The sequence below is a fragment of the Rhea pennata genome, chromosome 10, assembly GCF_028389875.1.
Source record: "Rhea pennata isolate bPtePen1 chromosome 10, bPtePen1.pri, whole genome shotgun sequence".
Lineage (NCBI taxonomy): Eukaryota > Metazoa > Chordata > Aves > Rheiformes > Rheidae > Rhea > Rhea pennata.
In genome coordinates, this window is record NC_084672.1 from 19,765,270 (window position 1) to 19,784,304 (window position 19,035).

Below are 19,035 nucleotides of genomic sequence, written 5' to 3' on the forward strand. Positions count from 1 at the left end.
TGTTGAAAAGAAATCCTTCTCGGACTATTCATTCTTTTATGAATTGGGCTTCAGTAATCTAAGTAAGTAAGAAGAATTCAAGAATAATGGCCAACTACCTGTCATGTGACTTAGAATAGTAAAGATAAAGGCCCCCTTAGTCTAACAGATCTGATTTGATCTCTTTAGTTTCCCTAAAGTCGAGAGGTTATTGGACAAACAGAAATTAGAGTCTGGAGGAATACTAATTGTATGCACCACCAAAACGTAGGACAAAATAACCATTTCATTTAATAAAACTTATAAATAAACAGGTTTTACAAGATCATATTTAGAAAGTCCTATTCCTAAAAACTTCGCCCTGGGAATTAGATACCGTACAGCATTAATTTCCATAAACTAATTACTGAACATGGCATTTCCATGATAGGCTAAGGCCCTTGAATTCTAGGGGTAAGAATCAGTAGTCTTAGCCTCACTATGCCGTAAAAGCTGCACAACCCAGTGCAACTTGTTTTCTGTGATTCTTGACAGACAGTTTTTCTTCCTTCACAGTATGATGAAGCTAGTCCGTAAAATAAGCAATGGAAAATAATCAGAATCTGATGTTCTTTGGGCTAAAACACAGTTTGTGTGTGCATGCGCAAGAGCTGTGGTAGAATTGTATAAAACACAGCTCAGACTTCCCTGCTGTCACTAATTTAAATTTAAGTTCCATTTCACTACAATCTGCATAAGGAAAGTCATGTAAAGGTTTTCACTTCTTAGTAGTTGTATACATGCTTGTGCTTTTTCTACTATATGTAATTATACAGAGGTCTTCACTACATCAACATTTATGAGCAGATACCATTTAAAAAAAATAGGATGATTACTGTGGGATATAATGAACCAAGCCAGCTCTCATTAAAGTCAATGGAAACACTGTAATTGCATTTACTGGAGGCTAGAGCAGGCCCTTAGATAACAATTTTTGTCTTTATTAACTATTTGTATAAAATAATGACTATGCAGGAACCAACCTGTGTGTAATATCAGTATTTTTAATGACCACTGTTGGAAAAGAAAGTGGTATAGAAGGCCCATCAAAAGCAAACAAAAGCAATTTAAGGGAATAATCGCTTAGACTTTTACATAGGCAGTAGATTGAGAGAAATTGTTGTTTGCTTTTATTCTGCCCTCATTAGACCACATCTGGCTGCTGTGTCCAGCTCAGGCCCCCTGTAGGTGAAAGACACAGGAGCGAGTTCAGGAGCAGGTGAGCTGGGGTGGGGGCTGGCCAGAATGTCTGGGCGAGGAGATGTTGGGGGCAATGGGACTTGCTCAGCCTGGAGGAGCAACGACTTTGGGGCACCCACCTGCAGCCCTCTCCGACCTGCAGGGAAATGGTGCGAGGCAGGCTGCGTCCTGAGCTGCGTGGCAGCAGGAGCCGAGGTCAGCAATGGAAACGTGGGAAGCTCCGCTGTGGGAGTAATTAAGCACTGGGTCAGGGGCTAAGAGAGGAGATGGAATCTCCTCAAGGAGATTTCTCAAGGTTTTCAAGACCCAAAGGGGCAAGGCCTTGAGCAGATGTGGTCTGAATTTCATGGGGACCAGCTTTTGGCAGGAGGCGGCCTAGGTGAGCTCTCAAGGTCCCCTCCAAAGCAGTGATTTCCTGTGCTGTGACTGTTCCCATTGTAGTGCTTGAGTCAAGCACTGCTGCCTCAGTGTTTGAAAAGCACATGGAGAGAAAATGAGGGTTCATAGCAAAGAGAAGTGTCTGTGTAAGGAAATAAATGTCTTGGGTCTTTTGACACATGGTTTAGTTTTGAGGTGCTCCAGTACACTGTCCAAGTCTGGGAAAACTAAAAACTTCCATTACAGTCCCACCTGCTGTAATGAGATTTATTTTAGTTTGTTTCTAGGTTACAAAAATGTCTTTCTAAAATGAATTTATGACCTCTTAATCTGCTGTGAAGCGAATGGATTTGTTTTAAGATCTTCTGAACCTTAAAAATGCTTCTGAAGTGTTCCGATACCTGCCTTGGTTACGTATGCAAAGCGTAAAAGGAAGTTTATATTTCTCTCTTGCAGAATATTGCTATAATAGCATATGTAACAATAGTATTTAAGTACAGAAGAGTTAATACTAGAGTACATGCAATAAACTCATACGGAACACTGGGATGCCTTTCAGTCTAGTTGAAAATGGAAAATAAGATGTTCTGGATTATTTGGACCTTTGAAGCTTGTTTGAGGTATGCTGATGGCAGTGAAAATCGAATCTTGTTTCCTCCCTTCCTCTTTTCCTCCGGATTTTACTTACTGATTATGAAAAGCTGATGGTGGCTAATGAGCACTAGTGTTTTTATGCTCTGCTCCTTGCGAGCTTCCCAGCAGAGGGAGCCCATAAACCAGCTTAAATGTCAGGCACTTCCTCCAGTACTAGCTGGGGTTGTTGAGGATTCAAGGGAGTGCTCATAATAAATGAGCAGCAAGATGATCTTCGGTCCTAATTGAAAATATAAGGCTGCAGGGATGGAAGAGGGTGTTCTGTGAGAAGATATGCTAAAAGAAATTTTATTTATCAACAACCAACAGTTACGTTCAATAAAATATAGTCCTCAGTGACCTAGAATTCTGTTTTTGGAAATACAAGGCTTGAACAAGCTACAATTTTCACTTTTATTACAAATAAAATGGTTGAACTGGTCAGGTCTGTGTCACATATTACACTTTCTTGCAATCTTGAAGTTAAAGAACCAGTTCTGGAGCTTCTCCTTGCTATTTAAATGTGCAGCGCTCACAGTATTAAGATCTGATTGCTGTGTTAAATCCCTGTATCAGGCTAAAGCCCATAATTAGCTTTTTATAATGTCTTAACAGATAACAGTAAAAAGCAGGTAAGTGTTTGTTTGTTTTGCCTTTTTTCTACCTCGTATATAATAATAATAATATCCTAGTATTCCTATAGCACTGTTCATCTATTGTTTGCAAAACTTTGTACAAGAAAGCGAAACATGCTGCTTGTTTTGCAGAGTGGAGAAGGGAACACCAGTGATGGAACCATGTGCCAGGCTGGTGGCTGAGCGCCTGTGTCCAGCCCGGTGCTTTGGCCTTCAAAGCAAATGGCCATTCCTGGTCTCATTCTTCTGGATAGGCTGCACAGGCTATGGAGGCTTATGGCAGAAAATGGTTTTCACACATTTCTAACCTGAAAGATGTAAATGTCCACTTAGGGATGGCAAAATTATACTCAAGATTTTGAGAAGAAGAAGAGTCACACTAGCACAAAACTTGTGTAGTTATACAGAGTATATTTACTCTCAGAGCCAATTCCAGCCCCAAGACCTTTTCCAAGTGATACATTTTCAGCAGGGGTATCTGTATCTGGTTTCTGACTGGTACAAAGAGTGGTACTAATACTGACAATATCTAACACTGGACTCTGAGAAAGAGAGAGCTGTTGCATCTCCAGAGAGAGGGGTGAGCTAGAAAGAGAATGTTTGTTTCTTATGCCCTTCTCAGCACTTGGAGCTTTGCAAGCCCTGTTTGCTTGTGTCTTTGAAACAGAGATGGCTGGCTCAAATGCTACTCGCATGTTATGAGAAATCACTTCACTGCTCTTTCTGCTATCCTGTTTGTTGACTTCCTCTACTGGGAGCAGTTTTGGGATGTTAATGTTGTTCTGCCTCCTCAGCAAGCATCGTATCACCCAGATGTGAGTGAGGACGTTCGAGAGCGAGCCCTGCACTTTGGAACAGAGTGTACCCTGGGCTACCTGGAGCTCCTGGAACATGTCCTGCTGGTAAGGAGGAGCCCATGTGCATGTATTGGATCCCTTCCAAAGAGCAAAATCTCTCTAAACTTTTCCTATAGTGACTGCTAGTGAAATGTTTTTTGTGTCTCAAGATTATGATTATTTGATTACTCAGAAAACCAAACTAAAGCAAACTCGACAGTTCAGCTGAAAGTGCAAGAAAGAAGAGTGGAAGTACTTATATTGGATTGAATTCTGGAGCAGGGCTGGAGGCAGTAAGGCTGTTGACCTAAAAATGGCCACTGCCAAGTTAAAATTAGACACTTCAATCTTCCTGTAAGCCTATGATAAGCATTAATGATATTAGGCACATGCCTGTCCCCCAAACCAATAAGGCTGTGAGATCTTTATGAACGCATCAATATCTTTTATATACCTTTTGCGGTCTTGATCCCAGGAAAATAAGGGGCAGGTACCCAATGCCAGCCTAGCAACCAGAGTCAGCACCATCTTGCAAGAAGTTCTCTGACTGTCAGAATTTTGTTTTTGTTTTCTTTGGGGGGGGGGAGGGGTAGAGAATCCAAAAATTCTAAATAAAAATTCTGCTCTCAGTTTCATAGGCTCCCAAAGATTTTTAAGTGGCTTTAAGTTGACATATTTAAGCCTCCTAAACTGAAATTTGCGCCTACTTGCTGCAGATCAGCATATCCCCAGGTCAGCATCTCTTACTGCTGAGAATACAGCATGCATAAACAATCAAGTAATTTGTCAAAATGCACGTAAAATAGAAGTAAAGTCACAATTATGCTTATGCTTGCCACTAGCAGGGAAAACAGTGCAAGAAAGATTGAGCTGCTTAATGTCATTTTTGGTGCTGTGCAGTAGTAAATGATTTACTATTAGATGTCTAATGCATTTTTACTTTAGAAGTATTTTAGAGAACTTTACAGATTTGGTCTCCCTTTCTCGGTCATGGTTCTTGTTTCAGACTATATGCAAGAAGACATCAAAGACTTGCATCAGTTTTTGCTCATTTTATTTCTCTCTCTTTGCTTACCGTCCACATTCTGTTCCCCTTCCTTGGAGAAAGAGACCTTTATCTTAAACCTCTTTACTTATAAGGCCTTAAATTGCTGAGAAAATTCCCTTCAACCAAATGCCTGCTGGCTCAAAAAACTGACTATGACCCAGATTACAACCAAAATTGAAGAGCATAATGCTTGCGTAGAAAGAAAGATGAATGGAATGATAACAGTATCTTGACTGTTTGCAGAAGCCTGTCTAGAACTAGTCGCATAAACACATAATACATCTACGTTATGCTACATAAATGTAAACAGGATCTGCACAGCACATGGAAAAAGATCCCTTTCAGAGAAGTGCTGAACTGAGTAAATTACAGATTTCTAGTCAGGGACTTCTGCCCTCTTCTCCTGTATTACAGTTGTGGCGGAGATGCGGGTTGGATGTCATCCAAATGTTTTGTTTGCTTATTCTGTGTTTAATTGAGCTATTCTCTTGATGTACACAATTTGCTAGTTTATCAACCTGCCTCAAACTTACTTTCTTTTGTCCAAAGAAAGTAACAAGATGATTTCAGACTCGGACGATCTTTATGCTTCCTGATCCCTGTTAATCTGGCTGTAGATGTGGATGTGCTAAACTATCTCATTTAACTCCATGAAATACAGATTGTCTCAGATTAGAAATCTCTAATAACTAGTGGAGGTAGTCACTTTTAATACAAGTATTAGTAAGTTCTCACTGACATGTCCTTGGTAGTCAGGCTAGGTGTGATTGTATGGATGTCTCAACACTGAGATGCCAAAGAGTAGTATTCAACAGCCATATTTCTTTGAAGATGGTGGGCTTTGTGCAGAGGTTGTGTTGGCCAGATAACATAAAACTGACTTGACTGCTTAAAGGAATGTTCCTCTAATCATCTATCTGGAAAGCAAAACAGTGTAGTTAAGGTTGTTGGGTGTGCACAAATTAATATAAAACACCGCCTGTGCACCGCTTGTGCTCTTATGAAGGTTAAAGACTGGCCTGCTCTCCTACATATTCCTGTGCTCTGTCTCAGTACTGAGGCATGTTTCAGTGCTCGGAGCAGAACCTCCTCTTGCTTTCTTGTGTAGCAGTGTCTGTACATGGGTCTGCAAGGAAAAAGGATCATCTGTCCTGAGCTCCAAGTTAGCTTTACACCAATGCAGTGCGTAAACCTCCCAGTTTGAGACTCTGCATTTCCTTGTCCAATTGCAACATTGTCAGCACCAAGGGCGACTTTAGGGAGCAGGCGTTCAGCCAGCTGGGCCCGCAGGGTGGCATGGCAGGTTCAGAGAGGTGGAACACCTCAGCTGGCAGAGGTCTCACAAGCGAAATTAAGGAAACAGTTCAGCTGAGTTTATTCAGTCAAGGTATAGGCATTTGACTGCAAAATGGGAAATGTGTACTTAATTTTCAGAGCTGCTTTGAGGGGAGTTTTTTGAAAACGTTAAGGAAGCATGGAAGTGCACAGCTGAATGTGAATTTGCCTCTTGTTCTGCTCTATACGCCCGTATATCCATTATTCTCAGAAGTGACTGCTGAGTACAAATGAACTTTCAGAATTCCTTCTTCTTTCTTTTTGCAGTGTGATCTTTAAAATGCAAATATTGTCTGATTTCCCTTGAAGAGGAATTTTTCAGATTTCAAATTCACTGTTCATGGACTGTTTTTCCTTTGAAGAAGCAGTTTAATACATGATAAATTCAGTTTGGAGGTGTTTCCCTTCTGCTTAAGGGTCTTACCCATGGTTAGCACTTCCACTGGGTGTACCATTGCTGGTGGGTTCCCCCCTGCTGGGACAGGCAGCTAGCATTAGCTTGCAGGACTCTGTATTGGTCTCTTAACAAAGTGGTTGCATACACACTTTCTAATACTAAAAAAATCAGTTCTTATCCCACAGTTTGGAGAGACCAAGCCTGATGCTTGTGGCACTAAGAACTTCTGGACAATATTGTCAGCTCCTGCAGGAGTGGCAGACAGTGACACTTTCTTAGGGTACATTAAACATCTTGCAGTGTAATTCTTTGCTCCCACATAATCATAGACACTTAACTTTTTTTTTTAAACCGGACTCATGCTTTTTTTTTTGGTGATTGCTGCACAAAATGTTATACCTTCATTTAACTCGTGTCTTGCAAACTTTCCAGTGTTCTCTAGAATCCTTACTAAATAATTTTTATTACTTGCTACCTTTTTTTGTTTAGATCCTTCAAAAACCAACTCCAGAACTAAAGCATCAGCTGGCCGCTTTCTCCAAGCGAGTTGCTGGAGCTGTTACAGAGCTCATCCAGTCAGCAGAAGCAATGAAAGGTGAGTCAGACAGGCTGCCTACCAGCAAAATGTGCTTTTTACTGCAGAGGTGACCTTTCATTTTTGTTGTGTAAGCAAAAAAAAAAACCAAAACAAAAAAACCCCCAAAAAACCTCTTATAATGTTTTAGGAGTCTTGATACCACCTAATTTCATTGTTCTAATTTCTTTGCCAGTATTCAGTTGTATATGAGTTGCTAATGTTCTCATGATCTTAGTCCCTTTCAGAGATCCATGCGTTTACACTGAAAGACTGCACTAAGATTGTTCCTTTATTTGTACACACGCAGTGAAGACCAAAGCCATTAGAAGTACAGAAAGGGTATATACTTTACGTGACCCTGCCAGTACAGTTATGAAGAATTTTCATCTTCTGCAGAGCTTGTACTGTGTTGCTAAACATGACCATTTAGCCCTCTCCTGTGCCATATGATCAGTGACAAGTCGTCAGTAGAGCATGCAGCCTTTGGAGATGGATCCATCAAATGGAGCACTTGAGCCACAGTAGCAGAAAACAGAATATAATACGGCTTTCAGTTGAACCAGAGATTGAACTGTAGTGAGATGATTATTCCCTTCCCCCGCACTCCTACTTGTTCCATCAAAATAAGTCCTTTGCTTTGCAATAATAGTCACTTCCCAATTTCAAGTAAAAGCAAATGCCATCATCTTACAGAATTAAAACACAGCCCCTCGCATTGATGTAAATAATAGGTCCATACTGCATATGGTTTTCTGTGCGTGTCCTGCCCTAGCAGAGGATGTTACTGAAACTACTAAGACTTAAGAAAACTTAGGTCTGGATGATTTCCTGAACTCTTTGTACAGAAGAACTTGTAGATAAATATAAATTCAACAGTCAGGTGAGCAATGAATACAATTCCTTAGTAAAAGTTCATTGCTCTTATAATAGATTATTGGTATTTTTTTCAGATACTGACTACTTTAGTAAATATTTTTACCCAGTGGTCTGGGCAAACTCCTAGGACCAGAACTCTTAACATTCCACCCTCTAAATGAGACAGTTACATTCACAAAGAAAGAAGTATAAATAAGCAGAGAAATACATGCTGATCTGGCATTACAAATATTAGACGACTACTGCTGAAGCACATCTAATACAAGGTTTACTGGAAAGTTTAATCTGAAGAAGAAATGTTCATAGCCATGCTAAAGGTGCCTGAGCATTCTGATCTTATAGCTAATAGAATGCTGCAGTAAAATGTTTTGAATAAAGCGTTGTAATCTCCCTCCCAAAAGGCTTCTAGTAAGTTCATATTTCTGATTATTCTTCCCTAAACTAGGCCAGAGGAGAACACTGGAGTCATTTGTCTGATACTCTGTGTAACAGAGGCTGTAGGATTTCCATAGTTAACTCTCGTTTAAATCAGTACACATTCCTTAGAAAAGAATCCTGACTAATCTATTTTCAAAAACAGAAATTAGTTATTAATTTCTTACATTATTTGCCTCTAGATATTTACGTGATTATTCTTTTTCGTGTGACAGTCGTGTACATTATGCTTTTTCCCTGTTCAGGTGTATTTATTGAGTACTTCAGCCTTTCCTCCGCTCTTTCTTGTTTTTAAATTTATGTTTTCATTAACACCATAACATTTCATTAACAAGTCAACCACGTATCAGGATCTTGTTTCCTGAATGCTTTTCGAAAGCCTCTTTTTATTGTCCTTATTTTTCGTCGTAACAGTTATTCATTTCCTGTAATTTTTTTTAATTCATGTTTATTAATATCAAATTACATTTTTCCTTCTCTTATAATGTTGTGGAGTTCTTTTTTGATTGTCTGTAGGCATCCTTTTCTACGACAGTATGGATTTTTAGAATTTTTTTTTCCATGAAAAGTCAAATGTTTTCTAACTGTTCTAATTATCATTTACAGATGCATAAAATTATTTTTCCTAACTGATATATCTCATAAATATCTACAGCTTTGCAAAATTGCTTTTTTTTGAAGTGGAACTCTTACAGGTTTGAATTTCAGTGTTTATACACACTGCCTGTATCAAAAAAACTTTTTTTTTTTCCTGCTAAGATTAGGGTTTAATATAGAATTCCTTAATCCTGCATAACCTTTGAGCTGAAAAATTCTTTGGTAACATTTTGCTATTTGATAAAAGAAATATCAAGACCAGCAGCATGAGCCATCTCAGTAGATTCACAGTTCCATGTGCTTCTGCTTTCTCTGTGCACATCATAAACAGCCACCAGTCATCCTGTATTCTCCTGTGATTGAGTCACCTGTAGCAGAAACTCTCTTTAGCTTCTGTAATGTTCATCTATTAGCATTCAAGGTTATTTCCTGTAGAGTTCAGTGATTCAGAAATGGTTTATGCTGCTCTTGATGCAAAATGCCAGTGTCCTGCTGCCTAGTCACTGCTCCTTAGCATCAATTAATATTTTAGTTGAAGTTTTAGTGTTAGTTACCAAAATTTTCTAATCAAGTCTCAAGAAGGTTAACAAGGCCTTAAGAGATTTCTATCTTTGTTTATTCATTCTAGCTTAGTCTTCCTTTGTCTAGTACACACAGCTTCCCATCCTTTTCTGTCTCCATCTGAGATCACTTCCTCCTCTTGCCCTTGGTTGTTACGAACTCAAATTTTCTGTTTTCCTTTTCTCCCCCATCTGATTTTGACCATTTCATTGCTTCCCTGAATCCAGAACAAGAATGCTTTCTGGATCTTGTCACCCATAGAATGATGTTTAGAAACTGAAAATAACAATGCATTAGAAACTTCCAAAAATCTGGGATGACCACCAGCCAAGCATTGATTTTTATGGACCTGTAAAATTTCTTTAAGCCAAGAGCAATGCCAAAAAACCTAACAAAGAAATGCTGACCTTTGGTCATGCTACAGACACTGCTATTGGCCTTGTCCATGCTGCTGTTGGGAACGCACTGCCAGCAACCACGCTTTCTTCAAGCACTGCTGGCTTCATCTCTAACCACTGACAGGAGAGTCCAAGAACTGTGCTGCAGATGACTATCTGTCATCATGTAACATGTCCACTTTACTATTCTGTTGGACTTCCTTCAACTTCGTGAAGGAAGACACGATAGAAACCCTCTGGACACACACAGTTGAGTGATGCCTAGTTCTGCTCCCAGCATGGACAACACCCCTTCTGAAGCCACTTTGCTTCCACAAGTCCTCAATCAAGTTACTTTCATAACGGAATATTACTGCTAAATATTTTTTCTGTTCTGACTTAAATTTTGCTCTCAGTGGCAGAAGCTATAGTATTCTATGCCTTTATGATACTGAAATGAGCTTTCTGTATTGTGTGCTCTGTGTATTTGACACTCGGGGGGGACTGCAGATCTCCCTGTTTGAATGGCAGCTTCCAGGGCCGCTGAAGTTACTGTCTTCCTCTCCATTAATTCAGGGACAGAGTGGGTGGATCCAGAAGACCCAACAGTCATTGCAGAAACAGAGCTACTTGGGGCTGCAGCATCAATTGAGGCTGCAGCAAAGAAGTTAGAGCAGCTGAAACCAAGAGCCAAGCCAAAGGTGAGTGTCCATCTCCATGGTTTCTTTTGAAATTAGTAAAACACAAGATGTAAGCAGCCTATGTTTTGGCTTATTGTTTACTACTCTCCACAATAACGGTATGAAAAGTACAGTGAATACTGATCCCACATGTGCTTCTCATTTACCATGTTAATTTGAGTATCCAGTCTGCCTGTGATTTATTAGTCCATTTATTTGTCACTTTCTTAGCATAGTTCTTAGCACCACTTAAAGGCATGCTGGATGGGACTTCACCCTGAAGGAAGAGGTTAGAAAAGATGTTTTCCAGGAGGTGAGTTAGGGAGCACAAGATACTGACAAGCAAAGGAAGAAAAGCCAAATGTCAGAAATGCCTTAAGAGTTACAGTATCATTACTGTTGATTATTTACTTTTCTATTTCCGAACACATCTTCCTGGTGTGAAAAGTCATTCTTACTTGCTTTAAATCCTTTGATCGTTGCATTAAATCCCTTTGAAGGCCCTTTGTTTTCATATGAATGATTGTAGCATAGCAGGAGAAAGCAGCAGCAATATGGAAGGGATTGAGCAGAATGCAAAAGACCTTTAAGATTTTTCTAAGATAAACACATAGCTTTTCATTTCTTGCTAGAAGTGTATTTGCCTTGGTATCATATCAGTCACATGGTATGGCTGCCTTTCTTTAATTTTCCTGAAGGGAAATATATTATGGTTCACTATGAATGCAGTGGTATTGCACGTTGCCAGGTCATTTCAAATGTGTCTCTGAAGATGTTACATAAAATGAGGCCAACTGTTTTCAGGAGTGGTGCAGAGGGAATATGCAATGATGCTGTTACTTATGGTGCCATGTATAGTCCACAGGACGGGATGTCAGAGAATTGCTACTTGTAGCTTAGTGTGGAATGACAGGCAAGTTTTAGAGGAAATAGCCATGTCACCTGCAGTTGTATCCCTTTAAAATGGAATTTGTGCTGTAGCTTTATAATTGACTTCAGGAAACGTTTGTGTATCCATGTATGTTTTTAAGCTGCTTTGTAGATGCAAAGTTGTTTTCCAAGTAAACAAAATGCCTTTCCCAAAGGCAGGGCCTCAAAATCACTGTTGGATTGTTGCTCCCACAGCAGGGATGGTATTCATCATTCAGGAACATCAGATGAACTAGCTCTTGGTAGCTTCACTCTTTCTGAGGACATTTTTTTCCCTTCTGGTGATGGGAATGAATTAGCTCATGAAAAAGAAATGCTTTATTCTGCATTTTGTAACAAGTACATCCATCTTTTTATAAAGAAAAATGGTCCCTTCTAATGAGGTTCTGCAGAGCAGTGGATACAGGCTGAGTTTAAAGAGAGGAATAGTCCTACATCACCTTTTCTGTAGAATCACCGCACAGTAACATATGCAAGTTGCTTGGTAACCACGAAACAGTTTTTCTTCTAACATCTAAGCCACTCCAGGGCCATTGTAATTTTCCAGTGAATACTGATTCCACACCTGCTTCTCATTTACCATGTTAATTTGAGTATCTAGTCTGCCTGTGATTTATTAGTCCATTTATTTGTCACTTTCTGAAAGGCAAATTCATATCCATCTGTTTGTTTAATTTGGGAATTAAACAGCCCTTATGTCCTTTTTTGGATGTTAAATCCTTGTCACAATATGGACTGTAATACACATGAAAGATACTGGGTAGATCATACAGAGTAGTTCAAATGCCAGTTTTTCTACTGCATTTATGGTGTGGGCAGGAGCAGTGCTACCTACTACTGTCCCGCTGTCCTCCCAGAGTAGGGTTCCCAGCTTTGAACAGGCTCTTTCTTTCTGATGCTCAAGCCTGACAACACGCATGGTGTTGTGGTGTGAATGCCTAGGCTAGGCAACTGGATTGATGCAACTGATTTTCTTAAGCTCATTCTAGGAAATGTAGGAATAATAATTATCTTCTCCACTGGAATAAACCACTAGTCCAACGTCTTGTTAATGGTGGTGAGAATCATTATTAAATGAACTTGCAGCCAAGTCCTTCATAGTTAATTTTAGAATAATCTGCCTGCAGGAAAACTCATCATCTTCACCTTTTTAAATTGATGCTTGATTTGTAATTCTTAGATGAGCTTCCATTTTTGCAAAAGAGGAATGGGACTGATTTGTTTTAGACTTGAAATATTTGATCTTTCAGTCTGTATGTCTATTACTTTTAGTACTTACTAAGTACTTTCTAAATCTATTAAAAAAATCAGCAGTTGAAGGGAGAGGCTCATTTGTGATCAAGTTCCACTGTCTTAATTTCTTTTTGATACTTCTGCATTTTTTCCCCTTCTCCCCTCATTTTTGCACCAAACGTATCTTCTTAGTGTCTTAGACTAATAGGATGAGATCTCTTCATTTTTCCACTGCTGGAGAATCATTCTTGCCCCAGAGAGCAGTCATTGTGAGATGGATTTGATAACGGGTTCCCGTGTTTTATTGTATGATGCACATGGTGTTCAAGTTGATTGTATTCTGGTTGCAGAGCAGATAGGTTCTTTCCCACTGTTCACACATCTGGTCCCTTCTAAATGCGTGAACTGTTAGCCCAGCACCTTGGTGATGGCCTGTTTGTGTTCGTCTTACTTCAGAGCTTGTATCTTGCAAGTACTTTGAGGAGGACTCTCCCAAGTTGAATGCTGTTAATCCTACACATAACAAACTGTTCAGTATTCTAATTTCGGTATTCAAGGTGGGGAGATGATCCATGAAACAATGAGAACTATATTGTTCACAAAGCAAGTTCTGGCTGTTACATTTCCTTTAAACAGTTATGTATATTTTAAGCATGGAATCTTTTTTTCTTTTTCATTTTTAAGGGGTTGAATGTCCTGCAGTGGGGCCACGTTGCCTCTTTTTCTGGACTTGTAAATATGCCACTGACTGTAAAGTAACCCAGAAAACTCCTTGAAGAAGAAAATTATTTTGTCTAATAAAAGCTACATGCTTTGTTAATACTGGGGGGGAGGGAAGCTTGCAAGAAAATTATGCTGTAGGTGAGGTACAACTCCAGAAAGCATTGTACATTACCTGGTTCTGTTGGTACCTTCTTCATGCTTCCATGCAGGTTTATGCCTTCAAAAACAAGTGTCTTTAGTAGTCAATAACAGTTCTCTGCTGTTAGCTTTCAGCAGTTTGTACTTTTTTTCTTTCCCAAGATGAATCAAACCTGGATGCCATTTCTGCAGGACTCTGTGTGATATGTTTGATATATTAGGTTGTTATTTAATCCAACTATATATCAAACATATTCCTACAGTGTCCTGCCCTGTCTCCGGGGGTTTATAACATAGTATAAGACAATATGAAGGAGTACATTCACTCACAAACAGGTTTAGAAGACTTCCTGCAGACCCTTATTCTAATCTGATTTTGAATATATACATGAATTGCTCCTCTGAGTTGAGTTGCTCTTGGAGAGATCTGTAATTTGTGTAGGGCCTTTTATGATAGGGAGCAGCAGTCATGCCAAGAACTGACTTTCATTGAAACGGTTATTGTGTTTTCCATGGCTCAGTACAGTAACCTATCCTTGTTGGGCTTTTTATGAAATAGAAGCTGAGAGCTGCTTCAAAAGGAAAAAAAAAATGGTTTGTCTTTTGTAATAACTTCTAACATTTAGCAATGGCATTGGGGGTTTGTTTGTTCCAGCTGACACTGACTTTATTTATGCTACCCCTGATACTGAAGGTTCTGTAACAAAGTGGTTAAAAGTAAGGAAGTACAAAAACATCTGAAATTATATTTTTAAATGGTGCAGTCAACACTTTGAGGATATTTTATACTAGACTGTGTAGCTAGTCTAGTAATTTTATTACATTTGTCCATTCTGGTGACCTTATTTTCCAATCCATTTATACCCATACACAGTCAATAATAGCTTATTACTTTAAGCTTATGGAAAAAGAAATGCTGATCTTCATGGTGGCTGCTGTGGAAGGGAGAAGCTAATTGCTTGTCTCACTGATGCAGTTTTTTAATTGAACTAAGTTACCCTCTCAAGGAGCTAAAATCTTACAAGGTGAATTTTTCTGTCCATATATCACATCATTGCTCCTGAATTTTATGTTTGGGAAAGCAGTGAACTGCGATGAGTTGAGAGCACTGTTGAGATGAGTGAAAACACTGTTGATGAGTGTGAACCTAAGATGATTTATGATGTGATCTTTAATGATGGGAGTGGGTAAACAAGACTACTTCTCCTGTTGGACCTTTTGCTCTGTTCAGTCTCAGACTGCTGCATGTCTTTATTGATGAGGAGTACTCTGAGGTGGGAACAGGTGGGTAAACATGCCCACGGTGCTGACTGAGCACCACTTCTACATGAGCAACCAGCCCCAGGAGGTAGCTTTTCCTTCAACATTCCCAGTTACAACAAGGAAGGACTAGATAAGCAGGAACTTGTTAGAGAAGATGACAACTCAGCACAAGTCCCTCAGTTTGAATGTGTAAGGCATGTTCAAAAATAAGTTCTCCAGAGAGAGGATCTACTGTCAATAAAAAAAAAAAAAAAAAAAAAAAAAAAAAAAAAAAAAAACTTTGTTTTTTTCCTTCCCCCTAGGAATAAAATAAGCTGTAAGACAACAGGAAATACAGGATTTGGGAATTGGAAGCCTAGAGTGGGATTTCTCTTCCCCCTTCTCCCCTCAGTACAATATAAATGGAAAGAAATTAATTTTGTAGAAAAGGGTTTTGAAGAAAAACTGTTACCTAGTGAGATGCTAAGGTTTAGCTATCCATTTTCCTGCTGAACTTCAGCTGCTGCTCCAGGATGACAGCAATTTAGCTGCTGAATAACAGCCTTCTCAGTAACACAGATTTGATTCCCTTGCATTCCTTTTCAATCTAGTCATATTTGCTTAGCACTTACCTGCAATATTTGGTAAGTGCTAATTACCTGCTAATTTACCGTAGCAATATACCTGCAAAAAACTCACTCTGAGAGTTTAAATAGCTATTTTCCTCAGCCTCTTTTTGGTGGCTGGTTTTTGGTAAGTTGGAAAACATCTAGGCACGTACACGGCTGTCCAATGGATTATAGTGTGGCCATGAACATTTTGTTAAACTCTGTGAACAAATAATATCTCCTTTATTTAAAAAATACTGAATGGCTTATTCCCTTAAGTTTGAATTCCTGGCAGCATTGGCCTTTGAAGAAGAATATGCATAAAATATTTTGTGATACTGGACAATTTTTATCCAAAATAATTTTAATTGAAAATTTTTTTGACATCAGGAAGCCTTAGACAAAAGGAAGATGGCAGTAACAGTCTGTTAAGGTTAAATATCAACAGAAGTATAGCTGGATGGTAGCCAATTTAAGTCATTAGTCCACCTAAATCAAATTTATTAGTGCATATATTTTAATAATGAAAAGAAATCTGAAGAAAACTGAATTCCATATAGTCACTTTGGTTTCTTTGGTCATTTTGTGATATCATGATTGAAGTAAGAGTTCTATAAATAAGATTTGACCTGTTGAATAAATCCAGGACTGCTGTTATTACTGCTTAGATATTATAGTCGTGATGTTACCAGTAATTCATGTGGAATGTGGCTTGCTCACTTTACAAAGCAAGATCTTACCATACTTGTATTACACAGACGTGCACTGCAGTTGAGGGGCATAGCCCAGTAGCAAGATGGTGTAAACATTTTCCTTTGAATTAGGTGGGTCTTTTCCTAATGGATAAGAAAAAATGTAAGGTGCAGACAACTTTACTTACGCATCAGTTTTTATTCTCAGATCATCTTGTTTTTCTAGTGTCCATGGATGCTGAGCTTTCATCTCAGACTTTATTTCAGTTTGTATGGTGGCAGTTTTGTGAAATGCTGTAGGATCAAGCACTGCTTGACATGTTATTTCACAATTAATGGTAATTACTCATAATTAATTGTTGTTATGAATTTTTAGTCAATTATAGGAGTAACAGAAGAACTAAACTTACTTTCAGATCAGCAAAACTTAGGTGGATGGATTTAGCTTCACAAATGAAGTACCCAGTTTTCTAGCAGGTTCCCAAAACTTTGTTTTTTAGCTCAAAGCTCACTTGGCTCCTGTTCCTAGCATTAGTTTTTTGATACAAGAATGCTTTGCTTGCAGAAGTTGAAAGAAACCTGTATTTCAAAAGCCCAATATTTCATAAGGTATTTTGTTGTGGTATTGCACCCACTGGTTGTACTACATTGGATTCTGTTAGGTTTATGATTTGATCACAGGCAAAATAAATTACTCTGTTTTGTTTCGTATGAAAAACAATTGTAACCATTTCCCTATATCTATTCCATTAACTATTCAGAAACTAGTAATCATGCTTAGATGGATAAGTGCTTTCTGTATGTGTTCAAATGATTAGAAAGTCAGGGAAGATTTTTTTTTTTAATGGAGCAATAGATTTGCCTTTTAACTAGCAAGAAAGCTCATTAGGAACAGTTGATCTCTGTGTTTGCACGTGCTGTGTAAATGCACGTTTGGATGACCAAAGTGTTCCAGACAGACCTTTGGAACTGCCTGTCTCCAAGAGGACTGAACTGGACTGCTTCCCAGTGCTGCTCTATGAAATGACAGCTCTTACAAAAGCTGTTAACTGTATGCACTTGCTTGGTACCTACATCACATTTCTTAGTACAGGTGAATGAGAAAATACAGATTTATCACTGTCCATTTTTAATGCTTTTTTTTTTTTTTTTTAAAAAAAAGAAAGTATTTATAAAGTATTCTACCTAACTTAATAATCCTATTTGTTTTACCACTACAAATATATTTTTATGTATAAAAGCAATAATTCCTCTTCAGACTTGCACTTTTCTGAATGTAGTTCTGAGTAGTGGAAGTAATATTTTAGAAAGCTAAAGACATTTTTTGAGGCATCTTCTGTGTGATGCTCAATTTTACATGTAAGCAGCCATAAGAGCAACTTAATATTTGTTAAGTCTGCTTAGGTTGACTCCCAGATTAGACCACAGGAAATTCCTTTGTAGAAAATGGTATTGTAGCTCTTCTTTAATCTACTCATGTGTTTCAAAATCTTGCCTCAACTTGCATATGTCCTAAATCTTGAAGATGAAACCACTCTGTTGAATGAAATCATTTTCTGGTGAATAATGTGTGATGTCCTTTTTTGGTTATAGCAAGCAGATGAGACTCTGGATTTTGAAGAACAGATCCTGGAAGCAGCTAAGTCGATTGCAGCTGCTACCAGTGCCCTGGTGAAATCGGCTTCAGCAGCCCAGAGAGAACTGGTGGCTCAGGGAAAGGTGGGTAAACAGAACAAGTAGCAATATTGGAGAAGAAAACGTCCAAATTGATAACAGTAGGAAGGGAGCTTGGGAATGACTTACTAAAACATAAATATTGCCATTGCTCATCAGATTACATAGCCTAGGCCTCCATCTGTTCCAAAAAGTCCCCAGCTGCATTTTATTTAAACTCAGCAAGTGTAGTCAGGTATTTGGCTTTTCAGATGATTTTTGTTGTTGTTGTTGTTGTGTGTTTTGTGTTTTGGGGGGTTTTGGTGGTTTTGGAGATACTTTGGGGGAGGGGTTTTTTGGTTTGGTTTGTTTTTCACAACAACATTATACTCTGTGAAGGGCTGTGATTGATGCTAATAATGAATATTCCCCACGGGGCAATTTAGGGATTCAGAAACAAATGTCAGAGTCAACAGTGCCACTCTGGACCACAATAGCAAAGGGCTATTTGATAAGTGTCCACTCAGTGTTCTGTTGTCTGATTACAGTGGGGCACAGGCCTGCATCCAAGTTGGGACATTTAAGTGGGCAGACTCCTAAATATTTACTGGTTTTTAATAAACAGTTCTTCTAACGTGTGTCTTTTCCATCTTGTCAAGATTCAGGTTTTTGTATTTCATTTCACCTCCCTCTCTATTCTCCCCCCTCCTACACCTCTCCAAGTTAATATAATTTGAAACTTAAAATCTGAACATCAAACAGATATGTTGCCTGTGAGAACAGCTTGTTGTGTAGTTTTGGTTTCTAATTTCATCTGAGGCATTATTCTGAGCAGACTCTGTCATGGATCCTGTCACAGAAGAGCTGATCTGCCGTGTTCAGCCAGGCTTCTTGGAAAGCTTGTGCTTTATTTCCAGCACGAGCACAAAGCAATTGTTTTACAACAATAATATAACTGATTGAAAAGACCAACCATAAAATGTAACTATAGTAACTTCTTAATAATGCATAAAAGATGATGATGATAATTAGCTATTGAAAGGTGACTATGAAAACAATCAAGAAAATGGCAATTTTAACCTACCTTAGTGCTTCACTCAAATTGTTGTGCTGTCTACTTCTATCTGATAAGACCTGCTCTTACTTTGGTTTATTATGATGTGTAGCTTCCTTTTTTCAACACCACCAGTATAGAGTTACACAATATGTCTTGATGTGAGCCCTTTGTATCGG

General features: G+C 38.7%; 1 protein-coding gene across 1 annotated transcript in view; it reads left to right on the forward strand.

The window, feature by feature from the left end:
- The window catches only part of TLN2 (talin 2), a 219,549-nt gene that overhangs the window by 189,624 nt on the left and 10,890 nt on the right, over nt 1–19,035 (forward strand). Inside the window, exons 51-54 of the mRNA XM_062583331.1 lie at nt 3,659–3,766; nt 6,970–7,075; nt 10,480–10,604; nt 17,743–17,868. Of these exons, the coding sequence (XP_062439315.1) occupies nt 3,659–3,766; nt 6,970–7,075; nt 10,480–10,604; nt 17,743–17,868 (465 nt within the window). The remainder of the gene's footprint in view (nt 1–3,658; nt 3,767–6,969; nt 7,076–10,479; nt 10,605–17,742; nt 17,869–19,035) is intronic.